General features: G+C 32.7%; 1 protein-coding gene and 1 non-coding gene across 4 annotated transcripts; both read right to left on the reverse strand.

The window, feature by feature from the left end:
• Window positions 1–2501: 2501 nt before the first annotated feature.
• Window positions 2502–9165, reverse strand: LOC105785789 (E3 ubiquitin-protein ligase BOI). Of its 3 annotated transcripts, none has more exons than XM_012611947.2 (6): window positions 8932–9165; window positions 8784–8837; window positions 4358–4426; window positions 4083–4260; window positions 3571–3932; window positions 2502–3200 (listed from the first exon to the last, which is right to left on the reverse strand). In XM_012611947.2, the coding sequence occupies exons 4-6, from the start codon at window positions 4186–4188 to the stop codon at window positions 2649–2651; spliced, it is 1020 nt and encodes a 339-aa protein (XP_012467401.1). In that variant the 5' UTR covers window positions 4189–4260; window positions 4358–4426; window positions 8784–8837; window positions 8932–9165; the 3' UTR covers window positions 2502–2648. The 3 variants fall into 3 exon arrangements, with proteins under 3 accessions (XP_012467401.1, XP_012467402.1, XP_012467404.1); XM_012611948.2 differs by having other exon boundaries at window positions 4350–4426; XM_012611950.2 differs by having other exon boundaries at window positions 4083–4426.
• A 3820-nt stretch (window positions 9166–12985) lies between these two features.
• LOC128032657 (small nucleolar RNA R71) lies at window positions 12986–13092 on the reverse strand. Its single transcript, XR_008188908.1, has one exon. It is a non-coding gene; the product is annotated as a small nucleolar RNA R71 (small nucleolar RNA).
• Between the last annotated feature and the right edge of the window lie 14730 nt (window positions 13093–27822).

The following is a 27822-nucleotide window of genomic DNA, read 5'->3' on the forward strand; positions in this document are numbered from 1 at the left end:
ATTAATATTATATACTATTAAAATATTCATATTTTTATATTATAAAAATTAATTAATAAACATTATAAATTACAATCTATATATTTGTTGTTAAAATGTCATATTTAAATGAAATATTAAGAATGCGATTTAAATTTCTATATAGTTAGTAATGTTGACATTTATTATTAAAATAATATATTTTAATATTACATAATAATTTATTAAAATATAATAAATTTATTATTAAATTAAAAATATATTACATATATTTTATTAAAATAAAAATATGAATATATTTAATAATATTTAAATTTATAATATTACCCTTTAAAAAAGAAATTTATAATATTTAAAATCAATATTTTAATGTTCTAAGATATTAAAATAAAATTAATATTTAATACATGTTATTGCATAGGTCTCATGCACCACCAATTAATAATAATTAATAAGATGACACATCATTATTGGTGTAAAATAAAAATATTAAAATACTTTAAAATAAATATAATTAAATTTATTTAAACATAATTAAATATTAACTATAATTATTTTGTTTCACGGTTGGGTTTTGGGTTTTAATTTTTGGTTTTGGATTTCATATTTTGGTTTTGAGTTTTGAATTTGATATTTTGAATTTATTTATATTTAATAATAAATAATATTTATTTTAAATAAAATATTTATATTATTTTAAACCCATTAATAATTTCTTTTTGTTTTACATTGATGGCGATGTGTCATCTTATTATTAATTGATGGTGTATAAGACCTGTGCATAGAAAGTGTATTCAAATATTCTCTCTTAAAATAGAACCCAACTTTGATATATGATATTAGATAAATTTTAAGTATACTTACGTACTTCAAGAAATTTTAATTTAAATGATGTAAGATAACTTCTTTATTTAAAAAAATTACCCATCGTAAATAAATTCTTTTAAAAATATATCCACTTAAAATAACATTTAGGGTCTATTTGGAGAGTATGGAATAATTGAATGAAAGTGTGATTATTAGGGTAGTAATTACACTCTCTTGCAATTACAAAAATTGTAATTCTCTAGATGTGTTTGGCTAACATAAAGTAATTATATCGTAATTCCCAATGTCATATTTGGTAGTACAAATTGTAATTACATAGTTACATAATTTATATTTTTAAAACTATTAATTACTATCGTAATTCCCAGTGTTATGTTTGGTAGTACAAATCGTAATTACACGTTTACAAAATTTATATTTTAAAAACTATTAATTACTATAAAAAATTACTAGTATGATAAAAACAATTTCTAAATAAGTAACAATAATTGAAATCAAATAATCATATGTGTTATGTTAGTCTAAAAAAGTAGTTGATAATACAAATACAAATTAAAATAACAAGAAAAATAAACATTATATGCAATTTCATCTTATTGTTTTAGTGCATATTTACTGGGATACTCCCTTTTTAATATTTAACATGTGCTCCTTATAATCATTTGAATTTGAATTTGTATCGTTAAAATTATCAAGATCTTCTTCTTTCATGCGCTCTTCGAGGTATGGATCATCTTAGTTCCACCTATGATTGAAGTTATGAAATATGCAACATGCTAGTACGATCTAACCTTATTTTTTTATGCCATACGAAGGTGATGTTAATATGATAAATATCTTTTCAGAACAACAAATATGATCTCAACCACATTTCGAAGCCTTGAATATCACATATTAATGAGTTCGTGCACTTTCTATGGTGTGTGTCTGGCACCATTCTCTTAAATGGTATCATACCCCACTATATGATACAAGAAATCTTTTCTATTTGTATAACTATCATCGACCTTAAAATATTTGGGTTCATAGTTCAAATAGATTGTAGCTTTAATTATAAAAACTTATTTTAGAGAAAGACTTATGCTAAGTTATATCCTTTTTATAACATGTAAATTAAATAAAATAATATAAAATTTATAATAGAGTAACCTTTATTTAAAAAGATTATAAATTATCTAAAACTTTCATAACATTTTTATAAATATTATAATTTTTTATTATAATTTCATAAAATACACATTATTTTTATAGTATAATTTTTAAGATTTATATATATATATTTGCTATAATCATCTCAAACACTAATAGTGTTAATTTATAATATTTTTTAGATTGTATAGAAATAATTTTAAAATTAAATTTGCATGTAATTCAATTCTCACCTCCTTAAGCCCTTAAAATTTGAATAGTGTTTGAAAAGTGTAATTGAATGCCCTAATTACACTCAATAGTTAGAACATGCCACCTTATATAATTATAATTACAAACAATTATACCTAAATATTTTAATATTACATATATATATATATATATATATCAACCAAAAATCGAAAATCATTTTTTCTTGTAAAACATATACCTTTAATCTCCAAGCATTTAAAAAATCGAATTTAGAAAACAGATTTCTTTTGCTACTAACACTTGAATAGACATAAAAACCATGAGACGTGCAACACCTACCAAAAGAAACAAGAGAGAACAAAGGATGCTTTGCAAACTCCATTTCAACAAATCCTTTACTTTCATACATCGGTTAAGAATAAGCAGATGCAGGCAACACATCACAATGAAGAGGTATATATACTCTTTTTTTTCTTTTAATCAGTAATTTGCTTCACAGTTTATGATAAGTAAACTTGGACACGAGCTGTTTTCTTAACCTGGCAGACAGGACAAACACTAATTAGCACATCACAATCTTTACATATGCAAAGGTGCCTACACGGCATCAACAAAACGGACACCTCCTTTGCGTTGCAAGCTCTGCAAATCATGCCATGGCGATTCCTGGAAACACATTTGGCACCACCAACATCAGGAATGCTGAGTAAGTTGTTGGGGTCAATATACGAGGCAGCATCATCGACTTCACTTTCTCCAAAACCTTCCTTTCCCTGCTGCTCACCACCCTGTGACTGTGACATTACTTGCTCCAGGTTTCTCTTCAACACATTGACGACTGACTCATTGTATTTTGCTCTGTGGTGCCAATTCTGGGCTTCCATAGTCACCTGCTTTATCCTGTCCACCAGTTCCCTATTCTTGCGATTCACAGTCTCTAGTTCTACGTCTTTCTCCCTAAGCTTTTTGCTAACACCTTTCTCAATAGCAGCAAGAAAAGAAGCCGTGTGTCTTTGTTTCATGTCTCTTATTCCCTTCGTCAAGTGCTCTTCCTGATTAAGAAAGAAAATAGTCTGAATAGAACGTCCTCCTAGGCACCATAGTGCTAGGCGTTACCAGCAACCATAAACATGCGAGATTTATGGAGTATAAAATAGTAAAATCATAATCAGGACGGATGTTAGGAGCCTTGAAGCAAGGACACCTCCAACACAGAACTTATCGGAATTATTATGGTAAACAAAGAAAATTACTAAGCACCTATGCCCAGCCAAAAGCAAACGCATCAACATAAATACGAGTTATTAAGATTGACTAGTAAAAGCTGTTTTAATCCCGTCACTAAGAAACCCCCTATATTGAGAGATCATACAGAAAGGTGACATATTTTATTTTACTTGGAGAGCAATACCACAATAGTACCTGCATTTTGATATATTGATCAAATTCTTCTTTCTGACGATCAAGTTCGGTTGTAACATTGTCACCGAGAGCCAAGATCATTAACGGTCCATGTGTCATGCTTCCGCTAGCAGAAGTCACAGATGAGTTCCGCTCATCATCATCATATGATAGCCGTAAGCCAGTAGATACAGCATGGGGATTAGGAATGCTAGCAGAACAGTCAGCTTCCTCTTTATAAATTTTATAATTCAATGAAATTTGTAGCTTCTGTTGCCTCAGAATATCTTCTGTTTCATGGCCTCTTTTATTGGGTGGAACCATGGGAGCTAAATGCTCATTTCCAAAATAATTCACCACATCAACAGTACATCCAACGGGTACTGAAAGTTTAAAAAAAAGACGGATCAGTTGCCATTAAAAGTTTAAGAAAAAGAGAATGGATCAGTGTGGTTTTACCTGACGAAATAAGACATTGAATGACATTAAAACATAAACTAATTGCTAAATAAATGAAAAAAACAATAGCTTACATCTTCCAAATAACTGCAGTTGATTTGATGCATTAGTCTGATATGGAAGACCATTCTCATCCATGCAAATGGGCAGCATAGGATTACCTTCATTGCCTCCTAGCATTTTCCTATATCAATACCTAAACTATTATGATTTATATAGCTCTTAGAAGAGTATCCAAAGTTGAGAATTTGCCTGCACAAGAAAATGATATACAGTTAGATGCCAAATAAACAAGCTTTTTTTATCCAGGAAAATGGGAAGCACAGGATTAATGTTGTTGCCTCCTAACATTTTCCTATCTTAAAGCCTAAACTATTATGATTTATAGTTCTCCGAGAGCTTCCACAACTGAATTTTCCTGCGCAAAGAACAAAGAAAAGAATCACGTCAAAATCCAAATTATAAAGATGACAATAGTGGCAATCTAGCAATTCTAAACATGCCTGCATAACAGTCAGATCCAACTAAATTTTCAACGGAAGGTCCTAAGGTCAGACACATGAGTTCAATATTGATAATTGACACACCTTTGTGTTCCTTGAAGATAAGACACTCAACCAATTCATGTACTATATCTCAGTTTTTTACATTTATTCACGATAAATTGCCTTGCACCATTCAACAGGAATAAAGTTAACTACCACCTATTTTATCACTACAAAAAAATAACAAAAACTCTCAACGGTATCTATTTACATATTTTCTGTTCTCATGAAAGCAAAGCCAACATTTTTACAAGCAGGTGTAAGATAGAACAGCAAGGGATTGGTTGTGATGCAACATGCACTGAAGAATCGTCGCATGCCATTTATACTTGGTTACAACAGGGACAAATGGGAACCCAGATGGAGAATTTGGAAGCTACCCACAAACAATTTGACATAAAAGAAGGTGGTTTCATTGATAAATCTAATTATGGTGAGTAAAACCCCTTTCGTAATGTTGTACCCACAAACAGTGGAACAAAGTGAATTGGAAGAGTAATTGGTGCATGACCTTGAATTGAATAGGGGTGGAACTAATATTTAAGTTGCTGATTTTCATGCATGTGAAAGCACAAGAGTATGATATGCTACAACCTGTTTATGACAGTATCCAAAAGAAAGTGAAGAATATGCATATCCAGTTCAAGGAGAGTCATTGATTGTTTGTGATGTGTTAATAACAAAAATTGAAGATAAGGAGGAGACTAGTGTTATGGTAGTGCATTTACCCAACTATCTTCCCTACCAAAGGCATTGAGGGCTCAAGTGAAGGGTTTTGAAGAATTAGGGTTCAGTATGAAACAATCCAATATTTCAACACAAACATATTTGAGAGTCCCAATATGTTCAACCCATGAGACCTCTGGAAGTGAATTAACAACGAAGATCAAAAACAATGATGTGAGACCAAATTAAGTATTGACATAGAAGCTCCCTTGAGTGAAGACCAAGATCTTAGCCAGCATTCCAGAAAGAAACATTACCATGCCATACCCAACATCCAACCCAAGGGATGGAAGGATTCTAAAAGAGTGACCTTATCTAGATGATGAGGCATTGTTTTATGTTTCTATGGATGTAGGTCATATTCTCAAGAGGTGGTCTTGGTTGAATGTTATGCTTAATCAATTGGCTAGTTCTATCCAAGGTTCTCAAAACTGGACTGGAGGTTGAACCGGTCAGACTACCGATTTCCGGTCTAACAGATTCGACTCAATCAGTCCAACCGGTTTGACCAGATCAATTGAATAAAATATTTAAAAAATAGAGAAAACCAGTTCAACTGATTCCACCACCAGTCTGACTGCCCGGTTCAACTAGTTAAACTGATTCACCACGAGTCAATAGGTCCAACTCCTTTTTCCAAACCGATACCCCAGCTGATTCTCAGTCCAACCAGTGAAAAAATGGTTCTATCATGTTTTTGAAGAACAAATATCATAATAATAGGTTGACAAGTGTTGAAGAATGGAAGACAACTTTTAAGACTCTGGAAGGTCTTTATTGAAAGGAGACTGTCACATTCAGGATGTTCAAGATTGTCAATTCCAGATTATAAGAATTGCCAGAAGATACACAAACAAGACAATAAGTAGGAAGACTTCACAGTAGATTCTATTGTCATATAAAGAAATAATTAGAAAAGAAATTAAAAATGGCCATAGGAGAAGTAGAACTTCAAATTATCTTGATAGCCTAGGAATTAACCCTAGAAATGTGTCTGTCTTGTAACACCTTGTTTTGTTTGCTACGACAAGAAAAAAAACTTTGTAAGATAGTCCACAAGACCCATTCATTTCCAATCTTCAGGGTCTAGTAGCTTGATTCCAGAATCAAAAGGTGTAGACTTAATGTTTATAATCTTTCAAGTTTTGATTAATGTATTTTTGGTCAATAAAGCTGTAGCAGGGAAGAGCGATCAAGGTTCTGGACCCAGCCAACGTCACAAAATACAAGCACATAAAATTCATTCTCTTGTTGTTTCAGTTGGTTCCAAATTTACTCGAAGACAAACAGCTGAAGTCAGTTATGATGCCCAAGTGATGAAGGTAATTTTCTCTGGAACCTGCTTACTGAAAACTAATACTAACAAACCTGCTAGCGGTGAGGACAGGAATACTCCTACTCCATGAATATCAAACAAGACGCTCAATGAGAGGTAGACAAGAAAACTTTAGTTGGTAAATCAGCTATCAACATACCAGCTTATCATAAGTTGCCTTAGCTTATGGTATTCCACGAGAAGAAAGTAAAAATTAATTTGTTACTAAAGCTGACACCAAAGAACCAGAGTGCTCTCTCTAAAAGATTTATTTTAGAAGTGGTGAAAGCTCCTTGCCATGTTCAAGTTTTTCCAAGCGAAGGAGAATGATATAAGAGCTTTTAATTATTTTATATTTCATTAATAATTATTAGACATATTATGGACTAGGATAATAAGATATCTTTAGGGTTTAAATCTAGAGTTAGGATCATTAGTTAAGTAAATCTAGGGCTAACAATAAAAGTTCAGTTGCAAGAAAGCCTAGTATAAATAAGTTGTAAGCTATGCTGCCAACATTAACATTTCATTCTTCTTTTTTTCTTAACTAATAGAGAGAAACACGAGGTTTTTCATAACCTTTGGTTTTTAGAGTTCCAACTTCTAGCTCATTTTCAACCTAATTCTTTCAATTGCTTGCGTGGTTTAGGTAGAAAACAACTATATTCGAAAGAAACAAGGCTGAAAATGAGTTAGAAGTTGGAACTCCAAACAAATTAGGTTTATAAACAACCTCTAGTTTCTCTCTATTAATTCAATAATAATAATAATAACAATCACTTTGGTTGTAAAGCTTACAAGTTATCTATATTAGGCTTCCTTGCAAATAAAATATAGTCCTAGCACAAGATTTAAACCCTAAAGACATTATATTCTTATATGTACATAATATGTCTAATAATTATTAATTATTACGGAAATAAAAAGTAAAATAAAATAAAAGCTCTTGCATCAGCAAAGCGAGGGTGTCCACAAAACTAAATAAAACAATTTTAAATATGAAAAGTAATTTGTTAAAAGAGAGTTTTGATTAGAACTACAATGGAAAAACAGTATCAAATTCATCGACAAGTTACTGAATATGTAATCATGTCAAGATATTATTTCAATTACTTCAACACTGTAAAACCATTTGGCTATAAAAGAAATATCCACTCTTTATGGACGCTTCTAGTAGATTTTAGCAGTAAATATGGCACAATGACTCTAGGATAAGAGTTGACTATGTCCACCTTTCCACAATAATGCAATAGCCAATTATTCTAGGACATTTATCAGATATATGTTCCAATATAAATTTTTATTGGTGATAATACCCTACTAATACACATCTACTAATCTGAATATTCAGGAGAAGAAACAAATTGATCATGTAATTGTCTTCCTCTATTAGGTTGACAATAAATGCTAAGCTATTCTATCAAAAACTACGAGGGTCCCCACATGAATTATTACCCCCAAAATTCATGCACCCAAGATTTATGCATACATGAATCGCATTCATATCAACAATGATGAAATTATTAGGAATTCAAATACAAATGAATCAAAGAAACACCTTAATCTAAGCTGATGATAATAAAAGGGGAGGAACACTTTAATGTTCTACCTCAACATCTTCTTTATTTATTGAAAAAAAAAGGAAAGAAATCTGACGGAATTACTGATTGAACTATCGAAATATTTAAGTTAGGTTCCAAAAGTAGATTCTACAGTCAAAAGGGTAAAAAAAAATAGGGGAAAAAAAATCACGCCGATGACCTAGTGATATCTTAAAAATAAAGGTTGGAAAATGTACGAGGTATAATTATGGATAATGCTTCATAAGGAGATCAACATGGAAGTTATGTTTGTTTGGTTGCAACAAAATTCCATGATAATTACCGACAAGATAACCGGATGTAAAGTGTAGACAAGAAGGAATGTGGGAGATGAAGTGATGGAAACAAAAAGAAAAACCAGAAAGCAGAATATCAAGATCAAAAGAGAAAACAGAAGGAAAAATCAGACATCAAATTAACAAGGAGTAATAATCATTACACAAACTAGGAGATTAAGATCAATTTCACATTCTAGATGAATCTCGGGAAAAAGAATTATTTTTTTTGAATGACAACCTAAAATAAATAAAAGTTCTAAAGAAAACATCATCGAAGACATGGAAAACCCAACAATCTAAAAGACCGTACCTGCGATACGTATGCTATTTTTATTCAGTTTCAACAACAGTAACTGCGCAGAATCTGCAATTCCCAAACCAATCTTCAATACCCAGAAACAAATATACATATATATATATAAAGAAAATACATCGTAGAAAGAATAAATAAAACGTACCACAAAATGTAACGTTTTTGGAGAAGATATCAAAGAGAGAAACCGATCATTTAGGATCTCAAAGTATTGACCTCAGAAAATCAAAGAACGAAAGAAAAGAAGGAAAACGGACGGATAGAAAGAAAATTAAAAGAGAGAAGAAATAAATAGAAGAGGAAAAATAAAAAGCCGAAGGGAAAAAAAGAAAAAAAGAAAAGAGAGAAAGAGGAAGTTGGGAGAACAAAATTATTGAAAAGCATAATACTAATGATTAAGAATCGGTGGCATTAACAAAGCACGCCCTGTCCTTTCTACTTAGTGGTTACGCTAAATGAAATCAGTAGAATTTATTAAAGTTTTTTATTCACAATTTATTTTTTGCATGAATTATATAATGGGTAAATTACACCGAGTCACCTAACTTTGATGTAGCTGACAAAATAGTAATTTAAGTTTCAATTCAGTCACTAAACTTTTAAAAAATGATAAATCGGTCACTAATGTTATCAAAAAGTGACAAATCAATCACCTACTAACATTTTCCGTTCCAGACCTAAGGGGACAATGACATGGCCAGTTAACTACCTGATGCGGCCAATTAACTAGCCACGTTGGATATGTCCACGTGGAAACCCACCTAATTTAAGAAGAAATTGAAAAAAAAAACCCCTAATAGTAGAAGAAGAATAAGAAGAAGAAGAAGAAGAGAAGAGACTGTAAAATCGTTAAGGTTTTTTTCCCATATTATTTTTTTCTTCCCTTAGTTGTTGCTATTGTGGATTAAAAACAACAATTAACAAACCAGGGTATTGCCAAAATCGTCCCCCCAATGTGATTGTTCTCATGAAGAAGTCACTCAAACCTTTGATAAGTATTCTAATGCTTGTTGCATTGACTACAACCTTAAGCTGTCGGATTGCCAATCCCCATCGCGGTGTCTTTACTGTTTCAACTGAGTTGGAGTCAACCAAAGTCCTAATCCAACCCTTACAAACCCAAATTTTTAACTCCACTCTGCTCAAGTTTGCATTTATTGATATAGGTGAAGCAAACTCTAAGCTTGACATAAAATAACTGCTAGAAAGGGACTTTTCAAGTAATGGAAAGCAAAGGAGCTTTGCAACTTTGAGGAGCTTCAGTAATCATGATGCCAAATCAAGAAATTCTAATGGATTACTGGTATTACTTAGGTCCCCAAACTGGTGCAACTTTCCATTTTTTTCTCTTCTTCTACTAAACCCTAAATTGGTGTTAAAAAAGGTTGTTTAAATTAGTGCTTAACATCCAGCTGGCTAGTTAATAAAAACAAGGAATTTGTCAACTGCCATGTCACTTTTTCGTTACGTCTGTAACGAAAAATGGTTAAAAGGACTAATTTGTCATTTTTCGAAAGTTGAGTGGCTGAATTGAAACCTGAGTGACTGTTTTGTCAGCTACATCAAAGTTGAGTGACTGTTGGTGTAATTTACCCTTATATAATACTACTTTTTTTATTTTTTATTTATCTATTTTGATATCGATTTGTTAAGGATGGGTTTGGATGAGTGATTGGGTGTGTGTAAACAAAAAAATATATAGGATTTTTCCTATATAATTCATCACCTTTCTACTTAAAATTGTTGTTAAAACTAGGTAATTGTTTAATAAATTAATGAAATATGTGAAAATATAAAATTAGGACATAGAAATTATTAAAATGTGATTTTATGTTTTATTATATAGTTTTCATGCATAAAATGACTTATTTTATATTAATTTAAGCATATTATATTTTTAAGCTATGAAGTGAGTAATGCATGATGAAATTAAATAATAAAATGTAATGTTATATTTTAATAATTCATTTTAAATATTTCATTAATAAAATTGGGTTTAATTAATTAAGTAAATTGATTAATTAAAGTGGTTAAATTAATTCATTTGGTCCTCTAAACTATCTGCTATTTTTGACAGGTCTGAGAGTTTTTTTCTAATTGTAAAACTGTCCAAAGTGGGGACCAAGTCAACCCAATTTTCGGCTGCACATGGCTGATCACAAACCAATTTTTGGTTTAATTATACAAGGTCCTTGAAGAGTTGAAGAAATTAGAGATTTACCTGAAGATTTGTTGGAGACCGAGTCTTAGTCCAGAGTTGTTGTGGCATTCAAATTGACCAAAAATCAAGGAAAAATTGGCCACATTTCCTCAATTCATGGCCGGCCACTCTTGGAGGAGGTTTCAAAGGATGGACACTCCTATTTTTAGCAAACTAGCTCCCTTTGTCTCACCTATAAATAAGAGCTCATTTCTCACTTTTTCAATCATCCCTCATCCCTCATCCCTCTCATCTCTCATCCTCTCTCTCAACTCTCTTAGCTCTCACGCCTATCATCATCCTTGCATAAGGGTTTTAGCAAATTAGCCTCTTAAAGAGCCCTTGGTCGACCATCTTGGAGAACCATCAGCAAAGGAGCAACGCAAAGAAGCGAATGAGCCTCGTCAGTCAGAGTCTTGGGTGACAGCCACTATGAATTGTGTTTAATCTTTCTTTTCTTTAATTTAATATAAAGTTGTTTGCTATGTGTTCTTTGTTCTTGTTTACAACAATGATAGCTTAATTTTATTTAAGCTAGGATGATTATTTTGATTAAATAATATTTATTTGATTCATGCTTATAATGTTTGTGCCTCAATCGATCATGTTTTCAATTAAAATCAAGTATGTATTTCATTTATACATGATTGAAATGCACCTGAATTAGCTGAGCGATCCTAACCAGACGACGGCTAATGGACGCATAATTGAAATGTGCATGCTCAATTTAGATCCTAACCCGATTAAATTGTAGGTTACATAACAACCCTAACCAGGCTCTGTTATCTGCATAGTTTTTAGATTTGTGTGATTAAATTGTTTCAAACCTAACACGTCCCTGTTGCCTCACATGAATGCTAAGAAACTATTAGTAAATAAGGATCAGTAAAATGCGTATTTACTAAGTAAAGGATTCCGAAAGGACCTAATTTGGTTTCCAAACTCATGAAAGATCGAGTTGCCATGGAATATTTTTCCGAATATTATTAAGCATGATGATAATAAATTAAGTTTAATTACAGAAATTGTCCTAGTTTATTTATGTTATAATTGTTGCAAATTGTGTTAAATTTTGCTAAAATCTATTTCATTCATATAGTCTGCATATTAGGATAATTTACATTAGGGATCATTGCATCTAGTTTATACCACTTCTCAACTATATTTTGTTTTTATTTTTCAAATTATTAATATAATTTTACAAATTAAGTGACTTAGTACAAATACAATCCCTGTGGAGACAATAACTCGATACTTACTTATTACTTGATAACGACTGTGTACACTTGCACAAACCCCAGCATTACAAGTTTTTGGCGTCGTTGTCGGGGATTGTCAACTGTTGCCATAGTCATTTTTTCGTGAAATTATTTATTTTCAATTTGATTTATTTTTAACATTACTAACTTATTCTTTTTAATTTTTGTGATTTTCTTTTTAGGTGTTTATGAGCATAGATCGAATTATCGATTTACTCCTTGTAGACCCTGAAATTGAGTGAACTTTCAGATAAAGAAGAAGTGAACGAACAGCTCAAAGACAAGTCAAGATGGACCTTGGAAATCAGAATCAAGACCAAGGTAATAAAGCCGATCATGTACGAAATCCTATCCTCATTGCCGATGATAGGGATCGATGCATCAGACAATATGTTGTGCCACTTTTTAACAAGTTAAACCCAAGAATTAGAAGGCCAAATATTGAGGCAACCCAGTTTGAATTGAAACCAGTGATGTTTCAAATGCTACAAACATAGGGCCAATTTAGTGGTATGCCCATGGAAGATCCACATCTCCATATTCGATTGTTTATGGAGGTGAGTGATTCATTCAAGATAGCCGGTGTGACTGAAGATGCACTGAGGTTGAAGTTGTTTCCGTACTCGTTACGAGATCGAGCATGATCATGGAACAATTCATTGCCACCAAGTTCCATATCTACATGGTAAGAATTAGCAGAGAGATTTTTGGTTAAGTATTTCCCAACTAGCAGAAATGCTAAGTTAAGGAATGAGATCACAACTTTCCAGCAACTAGATGACGGGTCTTTGTATGAGGCTTGTGAGCGATTCAAGGAGTTACTTTGTAAGTGTCATCATCATGGGATTCCTCATTGTATCTAGTTGGAGACTTTCTATAATGGTCTCAATGCACATACAAGATTGATAGTAGATGCTTTCGGGAATGATGCAATTTTGTCTAAGTCTTATAATGAGGCTTATGAGATTATTGAGAGGATCGCGAGTAATAACTATCAATGGCCAACATATCGAACAGCTTCAGGAAGACGAGTAGCCAGAGTTCATGAAGTTGACTCTCTCACTTCGTTATCGGTTCAAGTATCGTCTATTTCCTCTATTTTAAAACAGTTAACCGCTAATAGTACTAATTATTCTGCAGCTTAGTCACCAAGTCTGTTTGAAGTAGTTTCCTGTGTGTACTGTGGGGAAGGTCATTCTTTTGGGAATTGTCCATAAAATCCCGAGTCAGTGTACTATGTGGGGAACCAATATCAAAATAGAAGTGGATAAGGACCCCGGTCCAACTTCTACAATCCTTCATGGCGTAATCATCCTAACTTTTATTGGAGCAACTAAGGAAATGGACTGAACAATAACTTATTACAGTAAAGACCCAACCAATCTCAAGGGTTTAATCAGCAAGCTCCAAAATCACCTTAAGCTGAGACATCAAACAGTTTGGAGAACTTGTTGAAAGCGTATATGGCAAAGAATGACGCTTTGATCCAAAGCCAAGTAGCAACACTAAAAAATTTGGAAAACCAAATAGGTTAGTTAGCTACGGAGCTTATAGACCGCAAGGAACCTTGCCGAGCGATACAGAGAATCTAAGAAATTTAGGTAAAGAACATATCAAGACAGTGGCATTGCAAAGTGGAAAGACTCTAGAACCCCGATTGATTGATGTCGATGATGAGCACGTTGAAAATGAGGAAAGTCAACCAGCTGTTGAAGTTCCTACACCAAAAGAATCAGAATCTGTAAAGTCTGACAAGGTAAACCCTGACCTAGTGAATTCAGATACTTTAACATCTTCTTTGGATGCAGATTTACCTACTCAGAACAGTTGTTCTGTTCAACCGAAAGTTCCATCACCTCCATATCCACAAAGATTGCAGCAACACAAGCAGAAACATGAGGTGCAATTCAAGAAGTTTTTGGATGTTCTGAAGCAGTTACACATCAATATTCCGTTGGTGGAGGCTTTAGAACAAATGTCAAATTATGTGAAGTTTATGAAGGATATACTGTCCAAGAAAAAATGACTGAGTGAGTATGAGACTGTTGCTTTGACAAAGGAATGCAGTGCGTTCCTGCAAAACAAACTGCCACTGAAATTGAAAAACCTAGGAAGCTTTACTATACCCTGTAACATTGGTGAATCTTACTGCGGTAAAGCTTTGTATGACTTAGGAGCGAGTATCAACTTGATGCATAAGTCTATTTTCAAGATGTTAGGAATAGGTGAAGTAAGACCTAAAACTGTAACGCTTCAGCTAGCGGATCGATCTTTAGCATATCCCGAAGGAAAGATCGAGGATGTTTTGGTATGAGTTGATTAATTTATTTTTCCTACTAATTTTATTATTTTAGATTTTGAAGCAGATAAGGAAGTGCCAATCATCCTTGGGAGACCTTTCCTAGCCATGAGAAGAACGTTAATTGATGTGTAGAAAGATGAACTCACCATGCGAGTTCAAGACGATCAGGTAACCTTTAACATTCTTAAAGTAATGAAATTTCCCAATCCGACAAAGGAGTGTTCAGTTACGGAAGAGATAGAAACCTTGATTTCTTTGGAAAGTAATTTTGAAGAAGATCCATTGGAGAAAGCTTTGGATCTTGACCCTTTGGAGTATGAAGAAGGTGAAGAAAACATGGCTTTGATGAAAGCCAATCCTAGAAATTATATTCAATCCACACGGTTTGAACCGTTGGAGTTGGAAGTAAGAGAATTTGTGCAACCCAACTTGTTAATCGAAGAATCCCCTAAACTCGAACTAAAGGTACTTCCTTACCATTTGAAATACGTGTATTTAGGTGATTGTTCTACTTTTTCTGTGATTATTTCAGTGGAACTGACAAATATCAAGAGGAGCAACTAATTGATGTTTTAAAGAAATTTAAGAAAGTAATTGGTTGGACCATAGCTGACATTCGAGGTATAAGCCCTTCTTTTTGCATGCATAAAATCATTTTAGGAGAAGGTGAAAGAGTTTTAGTTGATAGGCAAAGGAGGCTCAATCCTATTATGAAAGAAGTTGTGAGAAATGAAATGATTAAATGGTTAGATGCAGGAATCATCTATCCTATTTCAGATAGTTCGTGGGTAAGTCCAGTGCAGTGTGTGTCGAAGAAAGGTGGAATCACGATTGTTGAAAATGAGCATAACGAGTTAATTCCGACAAGAATTGCTACCGGTTAGAGAATCTGTATTGATTATAGAAAGCTGAACAAAGCCACTCGGAAGGACCATTTTTCGTTGCCTTTTATGGATGAGATGTTAGATTGACTGGCAGGTAATGAATTCTATTGTTTTTTAGATGGCTATTCGGGATATAACCAAATAGTTGTAGCCTCGGAGGACCGACATAAAACAACCTTTACTTGTCCGTATGGTACATTTACTTTTGGGCGAATGCCTTTTGGTTTATGCAATGCACCTGCAACTTTTCAACGATGCATGATGGTAATATTTACTGATATGGTCGAAAATTTCGTCGAGGTTTTCATGGATGATTTTTTTGTTTTTGGTAGCACTTATGATATTTGTTTGAGAAATTTGGCTAAGGTACTGAAGAGATGCGAAGAGACAAATCTTGTCCTTAATTGGGAAAAATGCCATTTTATGGTCAATGAAGGAATTGTCTTAGGTCACAAGATCTCAAAGAAAGGAATTGAAGTTGACAAAGCAAAGGTGGATGTAATTGAAAGATTATCAGCTCCAATTAACGTGAAAGGAGTCATAAGTTTCTTAGGCCATGCCAGTTTTTACCGAAAGTTTATGAAGGATTTCTCAAAAATTTCTAAGCTGTTGTGTTTGTTGTTAGAGAAAGATACAGTGTTCAATTTCAACAAAGTATGTTTGGAAGCTTTTGAAGATCTAAATAATCGGTTAATTACAGCCCCAATAATCGTTACACCTGATTGGAACTCACCTTTTGAGTTGATGTGCAATGCAAGTGATTATGCTGTTGGAGCTGTGATGGGTCAAAGAAGAAATAAAGTATTCCACCCCATTTACTATGCAAGTAGAAACTTGATGGGAGCCTAACTCAATTATATGGTAACTGAAAAGGAACTATTTGCTATAGTTTTTGCTTTTGACAAATTCCGTTCATATCTTATAGGTACCAAAGTTACAGTATTTACTGACCGTATGACCATTAAATACTTGCTCACGAAGAAAGATGCAAAACCAAGGCTAATTCGTTAGATAATTTTACTCCAAGAATTTGACCTTGAGACCCAAGACAGAAAACGTGTCAAAAATCAAGTAGCTGATCATCTGTCGAGGTTGGAGCAATATAAGGTAACCCAGTCTGGTGTGCCTATTAACGAGAATTTCCTAGATGAGCACTTATTTGAGGTAAGTCAAATTCATGAAATACCTTAGTTTGCTGATTTTTCGAATTATCTTGCATGTGGAATAATTCCTCGAGAAATGACATACCAACTGTCGAAACCATCTTTTTGAAAAAACAAAAATATGGCCGTTGACTTAAAAAATGAAACAAAAATTGGAGTCGCCACCGACCCTTTATTAAGGTGTGGTTGGCTCACCTTGAAAATGATTTTGGTTTGCGAAATTTGAGAAAACTGGTTCGGGATTCGGTTACGCACGAGGAAGGGTTAGCACCCTCGTAACGTCCAAAATTGGTACCGAATTGATTAATTAAGGTCTTAATTTCGAATATCGAAAATTCGTGAAGAATTTTAAAAAATATGATCCTCCCTTTCATTAATGTTAATTTCATAAAAGATGCTTGGATAAATCGATGCGGATGCTAAAGACCTCCTTGTCTCAGAGTAATAAAATGTCACACCCAATACATTAGGGCACGACATTTTTAGTCCTTGAGAATAAGCTTGTCTTTGATTTCCAAAACTTGTGCGGTGAAGTTTAAAAAGGATATTCAATTGCTTTAAGTCAGATGAGAAATCGAAACCCAATACATTAGGGCATAATTTCTCAAAATTCCTAGCATTGAATATAGCCCTTATTATTATTTTAAAAAATTCTCATCTCGAGGAATCAACATATCATGTCCAATACATTAGGACACGACGTATCGGATTCCCGAGAATGAGCTTTTATTTATGTGTTTTGATTAAAGAAAATTTTTGATTATTTAGATTCAACGAGGAAAATTGGAACCCAATACGTTAAGGCTCAATTCTCTCGAGGATTCCAAATTTCAAGTATTGCGTTATTTTTGAAAACTTTTGTATGAAATAACTTTGACATTTGTAATCTTTTGAATGAATGAAAAACGATTGAATAATAATGTACAACATAAAGGATGATTTGTAAATAACATACACTAATGAAATACAAATAATCAATAGGTAAATACAAGCAAGCATAGTAACAATACTCTCAATCATACATTATGCCAATGCTAATAATATCGACATTCAAAGAATAAACGAATTATCAATACAAAAATGAGTTATATGTGTAAAATTTTAAAATAAACAATATACATATATGAGTTTAAAATAAGTCAAAATGAAGATAAAAAAATGAATACTATAAAATAATAATATCAAAATGAAGTTTAAAGTGAATATTATATATGAAGAAAACCAAAATACATGAAATAATATATACATATTAATTTAAATAATATTACACATGGATTGGAAAATTTCTTATGGTAATATATGTATAATAGTATGTATAAAACGTTGATATAGATCGAGTATATAATGAAATAAAATTTTAAATGAAACAAGTTATATATGTAATAAGTAAAAAATGTAAACATGAAATCGATGATACATTAGGTGTGTACGTATAATAATAAAAACTTAATACAAATTATATATAAAATAGTATTATGTAAAAATGTTATCGACTTTTAAAGCACAAAAGTATATATACATAAATATTTAAAAAGTATCATAAAAATAAAATTATTAAAATATATAGATAATATTAGATTAACATAAAATATATACTAATATATTAGATAAGAAAAGAAGCCAAAATCAGTATTTAATAAAGTAATTTACGTATATAAAAAGTAAATATACGAACTAATGTAATAGTAAAACCAATAATAACAAAAGTAATAATAATGAACTAAACAATAATAACAAAACAGAGGACAAAATTGACATTAAAGTAATAATTCAGGGGAGAAATCTAAAATAAATAAAAGGAAAGGTCCAAATTACAAAGCGCGAATGACATGGGGGACTGAAAGGGGAATATTCCCCACCCTCCAAAACGCAGCTTTTCATGCGGACTCAATTAAAACAAAATAATAAAATGCGGGGCAAAATTTAAAGGAACTAAAAAGATCTACTTAAACACACTATAATAATCAAGGGACCACTTGTGCAAATCACCCAACAAGGGTCAAAACGCATGGATCCTTCCCCGGGTTGGGTCACCACGCGGGTCGTAGGCCTCTAAACGGTGCTGTTTTGAAACCATTGCCTCGACATCAAACGATGTCGTTTCCTGTACTGCCTATAAACTAAAAAAAACCCTAAGTATCAGCAGCCCCTTTTTATCTTGAAGGAGAGCCTAAAGCAGAGGAGCACCCCCCATGCGCCGCTTCAACGTCGGAGTCCCCAACCATCTGGTTCCGACTGGAATCAACGAGGGGTTCGACGGCGGACTTAACCAGGTACGGGCTCTTCCCCTTTTTTATTTTATTACTCAGTTTATGAAAAAAAAATCCAAAGAAAAATGAAAAATAATAAAGAAGAGGAAAAAAGAAGATCAGAATCAGAAATCACCTCCAAAGTATGCTATATTTGCTATTTTTTTGAAAGTTTTTTTTTGTATCATTGTATTGATGTTGTGTTTCCAGTTACAAATTCTGGAAAATGGCTTTATAGCCAAAGATAAAATGAAATAAAAAATACAACCAAAATATATTTCGCTCTTTTCTATTTGCTGTTGTTTTCTGTTTGTTTTTTACTTGTTTGCTTGTGTGTAGGTACGACCGCACGGAGCAGGGGGTGTAGAGGCGTGCATGGCAGCGGCGCTAGAGGCTCGTTGTTGCTGCTAGGGTTTCTGGTCGTGTTGGGCTGCGTTGGGCCGTGATAGTGTCTGGGCTAGATGTAGTTGGGCTAGGTTGGGCTTGGGGTAGTGTCTGGGCTGTTTTATTTGTAAATAGACTTTTAATATTTTTTGTTTTTTTATTTTTATTTATAAAATTGGGCCGGGCAAATTAGGTATTACACAAAAAAAGGAAGAAATTCCTACACGATAGTATATATTATTTTTGGGAGGATCCATTTTTGTTTAAACAGTGTGCAGATAATATAATCCAAAAGTGTGTAGCTGAAAGTTAGATTGCTGAGATCTTATATCATTTCCATTCATCTCCAAGTGGGGGACACTTTGGTGGTTCACGTACTGCAGCAAAGATTTTGCAAGAAGGTTTCTTTTGGCCTACACTATTTAAAGATGGTTACACTTATGTGAAGAACTGTGATAAGTGCCAAAGAACCAAAAATATATCAAGGAAGAATGAAATGCCCTTGACAAACATTTTAGAGATTGAATTGTTCGACGTATGGGGCATTGACTTCTTAGGCCCATTTCCTTCTTCATATGGGAACAAATACATCTTAGTTGCTGTGGACTATGTATCCAAGTGGGTTGAAGCTGAAGCATACCCTACAAATGATGCTAAGGTAGTCATGCGATTCCTACATAAGCATGTGTTTACACGATTTGGGACACCAAGAGCTATTATTAGTGATGAAGGTTCTCACTTTGTGAACAAATGACTTAAGTGGTTGCTTGACAAAATATGATGTGAAGCACAAGATTGCTACTGCCTATCACCCCCAGTCTAATGGACAAGTTGAAAGGTATCCTTAAAAATGTAGTATACCCTAACAAAAAAGATTGGTCTCGAAGGCTCGATGATGCATTATTGGCCTATCGAACAGGATTCAAGACTTCGTTAGGAATGACTCCTTATCGGTTAGTCTTTGGAAAGGCATGTCATTTTCCATTAGAATTGGAGAATAAAGCTCACTGGGCTTTGAAGCAGTTAAATTTTGATCTTAAGCAGGTCGGTGAGAGAAGGATGTTACAACTTGATGAGTTGGAGGAGTTGAGGTTGTTTTCCTATGAGAATGCCAAAATGTGTAAAGAAAGATCAAAGAGATGACATGATAGTCATATACAAACTCGCGAGTTTAAAGAAGATCAGAAGGTGTTGTTTAATTCAAGGCTGAAGTTATTTCCTGGGAAGTTGAAATCCCGATGGAAAGGACCCTATACCATCTACCGAGTTTATCCTTATGGCGCTATTGAATTGTACGATAATTACGGAGGTACATTTAAAGTTAATGGTCAACGTCTCAAACACTATTAGGATGGTGAAGTTGAGCGAGTTGAATCTTCGTTCAAATTAACAGACCCTTGATTTTTCATAAACTAGTCTTGTAAATAAATAAATAATTAGAATTTATCTTTCTTAATTAAGTACATTTAATTAATTCTGTCTAAGGAGATTGGAACTTAAGGGGGACCGCTGTGACCCCTCCAACCTTTCCTGGGAATTAATTTAATTTAATTTGTTAAGAAGAAATCTTCTGAGTAGGTTTTAAAATATTTTTCTAGTTTAAATTATTTTATTAAATTTTAAATTTTTAAGTTAATAAAGGGGGTCAAATTTGGCCCAAGTACTAATAAATTTTTTTAGTGAGATACAGTCTGAGTTTGAGGCCCAAGATAGCAAAAATGAGCAAAAAATTTAACCCTTGCCGTCACACCTATTACTTGTCGCCCAAGTAACTTTAATTTAGCTAAATTTTTGCTACATGTTGCCCTAATTTTTCCCTATATAAACCCTTCTCCATTCTACTAAATTTTCATATCCCTCAAAGTAATTTGCTTACACCTTAAAATTCCTTAAAATCTCTCTTTTTGCGCCGCTAGCCTCAAATCCCGAAAAGAATCTGTAGCCCTTTTCTTTTTTTTGGCTGAAACTACCTAGTGTCGCCACAAGAGAATTGCTGAAGCATCGATGTCGCTGCCGCATGCAGCCGTTACCACCGCCGCATACCACTATTGTTGCCGCACATTGTCGTCGCCGCCGCAACTCCTTCATTGTAGCAGGGTTTGCCGAAGCAAGATCCACCCTCTTTTGCCGATTTCTCTTTTGCCTCTGCAAGCAGAAAATTTGCCAAATTGTCAGGAAAATACCATGTCTCGCAAAAGAACTAGATCGTCAAAAACTACTTCTGAAAACCCGATTTTGATCGATAAAGAAGTGAAAGAGCAGTTTGATTCACTTTTCAAGCATCAACCTATGATGCCGGAAAAGTGTTTTAACCTAAAGAGTAATGATTTGATGGTTGTCCCTGTGCCGAGTAGAAAGATAATCAATGCTCTCAAGTGGGAACGATTCTGTGATGCTCGTTCACTTCCCGATGATGAACTAGTTCGAGAATTCTATGCTAGTTTGACTACATAAGAAGCTACTGAAGTCATCGTTCGAAAGAAAAAGGTATCTCTTACTTCTAAGTCCATCAATGATTTGTTTAATTTACTTGATGTTGAGGAAGATGAGCACTACCCTATGATGAACAATATCAATTGAGATTTTCTTCAACAAGTGCTTGATGTTGTGACAAATCCAGGATCTTAATGGATTATAAGAAAGTATGGAAGCCATTCTTGTCGAAGAGATTATTTAAAACCAGTTGCAAATGTATGGTTTTATTTTGTTCGCTACAGCTTTATGCCTATCTCACACAGTTCCACTATTTCGATGGAACGGATGCTCTTGTTATATGCAATCTTGACAGAAAAATCCATTAATGTTGGGAAAATTATCCTTAAGGAAATTCACGATTGTGCTAAAAAGAATGCGGGAAGTGCTTATTTCCCATAAATAATCACTTCACTTTACTTAAGGGCCCGTGTTAAAACACAAGCAAATTTGAAGGGGCAATATGTTCAAGGGTGCATCACAATTCATGATCTTGAAAGGTTAGTAGAGAGAGTGTATGAGCTGAACCAAGGCGAGCAAGAGGAACCGACTGAGCCAAAAACTGAAGAGTCAACAAGTAAAACTGAAACTGAAGCTGATTCAGTTACAGACACTGAAGAAGAAGAATCTGATAATGAACCAAATAGTCCTCAACTAGCTGAAGGAATTGAAAACTCTGAACCAAGGGTTGAGCTAGAAGAAGAACCAGTCAAGCTAAGTGTTGAACCAGAATTTACAACTCCATTGCCGACTCCTGCAAGTACTTCAAAGAAATCAGAGTTGTCAATTTTCATGGATATGTGCAAGTTCATGCACAATCAACAACAAACTTACTGGAAATATGCAAAAATTAGGGATGATTCAATTCGAAATACTTTTAAGAATATCTGTAACACTTTTGTTCCTGAGTTCCCAAATGCTACCTTTGAGACATGGAGGGAAGTTACTGACGATGTAAGCGGAGATGGAACTTAAAGAAGATAAGGGGAATGAGTCAGAAAATAAAAAGGGGGGATTCTTGTCTTGTTATTTATTTAATTATTTTTTAGGTCTTTATAAATTTATTTATTTAGTAATTAGGATTTAATTTTTGCAAAATAATACATAGCAAGTATGAATAAATACTTCTTTAGAAAGAAAAAGACTAAGTGATATGGCAATGGGAATGAACATGTCTAGGATTGGGTTATTAGGAAAGACTTGGTATTTAAGCAGTCTTAATGACTTACCTCTCTTTCTTTATAACCCTACCTGGTGTTCAGTTTTCATTCATTACTTTGTTCTTGCAATGAGGACATTGCTTCTTTTTAAAGGGCAATAAGGCAATTAAATTGTTCAAATTTTAAAATTTTCAAGTATGTTTCAATCATTTCTTTCATCAGTATGTTTTAATAAATGAATGTCTAGAGAAATTCTTTTTAATAAGATAGCTTGTATGCAAGTATGAATGATGATTTTATCTGAGTAATTGTATGTTATCATGAAAAATGGAATGTTTTATGATATTAGTCTTAGGTAATGTTTGCCATGAAAACTTAGTTTCTCTTGAGATTAGACATGCATGAAGGTTTATATCTTTAGAATTGACTTAATAACTTTCTTGAGACAAAATCCTAAGGGACATAAAAATCTAAAATGATATAGGCACCATTTTCGTTGGACCGTTTGAGCCTTTTCAGGCCCACCTTATGATATAAGACCCTTGAAACTACAATTTTGAGCTTTAAGGCCTATTTTTGCAATCAACCTACATTATAAGCCAATTACCATCTTTTTAAAATTATTCTAATTTTGTGCACATATCTTAACTAAAGTTGCCTTGGGAATCAACATTTTAGGAAATTTTCATAAAGATGTATGTGCTCATGCTTAAAAAAAAGCAATCACAAAGATAAAGAAAGAACGAAGAAAAGTTCGCCTAGTCTTCAAAAAGGAAAAATAAGTTTGGGGGTGTTCCAAAGGTTCACTTGAAGAAAATGGTTGAATTTCGAGAAATCCAGGACAAGTTAAAGGTTAAGATTTTTGAAACCGAAATGCCCCATCTCTTAAAATCCCTACCTTTAACCAAGCCCCATTACAACCTTATAAAAGACCTATTGATTTGATGATTATGTCACCTACATTAGTGGAGAGGAAGTATTAAGTTCAACATATGAATATCATAAATAATCCTTATGATTGTTTGCTTGATTGATGAGAAATTGTGTTGAATGAAGAATATTATCTATGGTTTTGACATACACGCAAACTATGATTCATGTTGGCATATCTTGAAACTTAGAATAAAATTTTCAAAATGTTTGTATATGAGTTACTTGTTAATAAAGAAGATCTATGAGCATGAAATTGTTGATGCATGATTATGAGACAAAGATTGATGCTACTTACACTCTTAGCAAAATTTGCCTTAGCAAGACCTTGTGCTGTGCATGAACATTACTTGGGATGAGTAATGATTTAAGTTTGGGGGTGTGTAAACAGAAAAATATATAGGATTTTTCCTATATAATTCATCACCTTTCTACTTAAAATTGTTGTTAAAACCAAGTAATTGTTTAATAAATTAATAAAATTTGTGAAAATATAAAATTAGGACATAGAAATTATAAAAATTTTATTTTATGTTTTATTATATAGTTTTCATGTATAGAATGACTTATTTTATATTAATTTAAGCATATTATATTTTTAAGCTATGAAGTGGGCCATGCATGATTAAATTAAATAATAAAATATAATCTTATATTTTAATAATTCATTTTAAATATTTCATTAATAAAATTAGGTTTAATTAATTAAGTAAATTGATTAATTAAAGTGGTTAAATTAATTCATTTGGTCTTCTAAACTATTTGCTATTTTTGACAGGTCTGAGAGTTTTCTTCTAATTGCAAAACCGTCCAGAGTGGGGACCAAGTTAACCCAATTTTCGGCTGCACATGGCTGATTCAAACCAATTTTTGGTTTAATTATAAAAGGCCCTTGAAGAGTTGAAGAAATTAGAGATTTACCTGAAGATTTGTTGGAGACCGAGTCTTAGTCTTGAGTTGTTGTGGCATTCAAATTGACCAAAAATCAAGGAAAAATCGGCCATATTTCCTCAATTCAAGGCCGACCACTCTTGGAGGAGGTTTCAAAGGATGGACACTCCCATTTTTAGCAAACTAGCTCCCTTTCCTCACCTATAAATAAGAGCTCATTTCTCACTTTTTCAATCATCCCTCATCCCTCAACCCTCACCCCTCTCATCTCACATCCTCTCTCTCAAATCTCTTAGCTCTCACGTCTATCGTCATCCTTGCATAAGGATTTTAGCAAATTAGCCTCTTAAAGAGCCCTTGGTCTGCCATATTGGAGAACCATGAGCAAAGGAGCAATGCAAAGAAGCGAAGGAGCCTCGTCAGTTAGAGTCTTGGGTGACAGCCACTCTGAATTGGGTTTAATCTTTATTTTCTTTAATTTAATATAAAAATGTTTGCTATGTGTTCTTTGTTCTTGTTTACAACAATGGTAGCTTAATTTTATTGAAGCTAGGATGATTATTTTGATTAAATAATATTTATTTGATTCATGCTTATAATGTTTGTACCTCAATCGATCATGGTTTCAATTAAAATCAAGTCTGTATTTCGTTCATACGTGATTGAAATGCACCTGAATTAGCTAAACGACCCTAACCAGACGACGACTAATAGACGCATAATTGAAATGTGGATGCTCAATATAAATCCTAACCTGATTAAATTGTAGGTTGCATAATAACCCTAACCAGGCTCTGTTATCTATATAGTTTTTAGATTTGTGTGATTAAATTGTTTCAAACCTAACACGTCCCTATTACCTCACACGAATGCTAAGAAACCCTTAGTAAATAAGGATCAGTAAAATGCGTATTTACTAAGTAAAGGATTCTGAAAGGACCTAATTTGGTTTCCAAACTCATGAAAGATCGAGTTGCCATGGAATGTTTTTTCGACTATTATTAAGCATGATGATAATAAATTAAGTTTAATTAAAGTAATTGTCCTAGTTTATTTATGGTATAATTGTTGCAAATTGTGTTAAATTTTGCTAAAATCTATTTCATTCATATAGTCTGCATATTAGGATAATTTACATTAGGGATCATTGCATCTAGTTTATACCACTTCTCAACTATATTTTGTTTTTATTTTTCAAATTGTTAATATAATTTTACAAATTAAGTGACTGAGCACAAATACTATCCCTGTGGAGACGATAACTCGATACTTACTTATTAATTGATAACGACTATTTACACTTGCACAAACCCCATCGTTAGAGTGTGCTGTGTCTAGCTTGCTTTTTCTCTCACACTATAGCATCACTACATTATTTAATTTCACCGTCCCTGTTGTTTTTACACTAATCACAGGTAAACATCTAAACCTACCTAAGTTAATGATTGAGTTGTTGTCATCCTTAAGAGAGTCACTAATTTGATAAAAAAATTATGAAAATGGTTCTCCATAATTAAAAAAATTATATTATTTAAAGATATTTTAGTCTTTTTATTTCAACAAAAATAAATTAATATATGTATATATATATATATATTGGGATTTGAACGTACACCAATTACTTAACCAAAGTTTTATTTTAATCTATATTATACATTTTTGTTTTAATATGCACAATTTAATATCTTCATCAATTGCATATATCTATACTATTTATTAAGCCCCTAATCTATACTATTTATTAAGTCTCTGCCTGAATTGGTGTCACTCTCAACCAGGTCACTAACTCGGTCAGGAAATTATGAAAATGTACTTCCGTAATTAAAAAAAAGTTATATCATTCAACGATATTTTAATCTTTTTTTATTGTTTATTTGATGAATTTATGTGTTTAAAATTCGTTTTACTTATAATTTAATCTAATTTTTATTTTAATATCGTATATATTTCATGTTTTCTTTTGATTAATTAATTTCAAACCATACATTTCATTATTTATCGTATGTTACTTTTAAACAAGCATATGTATTTTGAATCTGTGGTTTCCACATGCAAACATAAGTGACAAGATTTCTAATTCAAAATTTAATTTTGTTCAATAGTTTAGTTCCTGAATTTAATTATGTTAAAGAAACTGAGAGGACACATGAACCTATCAAAAGGCACAAGTGGCTTTATTCATCATCGAGTTAAAAAAATTCGGAAGGATACATGAGCCTACCAAAATGCATTTGGCAATTTTCGTCACATTAACAAATGATTTGGCATCTAGATTTTTATTATATATATGTGCATGGAAATCACATATTTAAAATACATGTAATATATAAACAATATGGTGAAACAATTTGTTTAATAACATTAAAATATATGAAAACATCAAAATAAAGATACAATGCCCCAAAATTGTCCTACTTACTGTAGGGTGCTTTTTCGAGAATTTAATTAATATTTTGATATGAAGAACTAATTTCTATGATTTATTTAAGACAACATAAGTAAGTGTTTTAGTTGTTTTCCTTGAATTCAATTAGGTAAAAATATGAGTTGAGAGATAAAATGATATTTTTGCCATCAAGAGTATTTTGATCATTTAAGGTATAATTGTTATTAAATATTAATGTTTGTATAAGCGTGTGGTGATGGGATGATATTTTGAGTTCTAAAATCCAATTGTTTGTGTTAAGAAAAATGTAGATCACATTAAATTTTTGACCTTTTGACTTTTCTTAATTTTCTTTAAACATTAAAAAGATAAATAAAGAGGACAAAAAGCCCCCATTTACTGCCCTTGCGACCGACCATTGTAGAGAAGAAGAGAGAGAAGCCTTGTTCCATTTTCAAGCTCTTTTCTTTCAAAATTATGGAGATACTTGTTGAGGTTAAGCTCCCTTAACTAGTGAGGAGACTTCAATAAGATCACATCATCTATAAAAAAGTCAAATTTAGGAAAGAGGGATTGTGGGAGATTTCATATACTTCAAACAATTTTACAGACATGTGATTTGTTAGATCTAGGCTTCATTGGTCCCAAGTACACTTGGTATAAAACGCCTAATTGTTGAAAGCCATTGAAGGAAAGGCTTGATAAAGTCTACTCTAATACATATTGGAGGACTATGTTTTCTATTGTTGTTGTGGG

The sequence above is a fragment of the Gossypium raimondii genome, chromosome 1 (genome assembly GCF_025698545.1).
Source record: "Gossypium raimondii isolate GPD5lz chromosome 1, ASM2569854v1, whole genome shotgun sequence".
Taxonomy (NCBI): Eukaryota; Viridiplantae; Streptophyta; class Magnoliopsida; order Malvales; family Malvaceae; genus Gossypium; species Gossypium raimondii.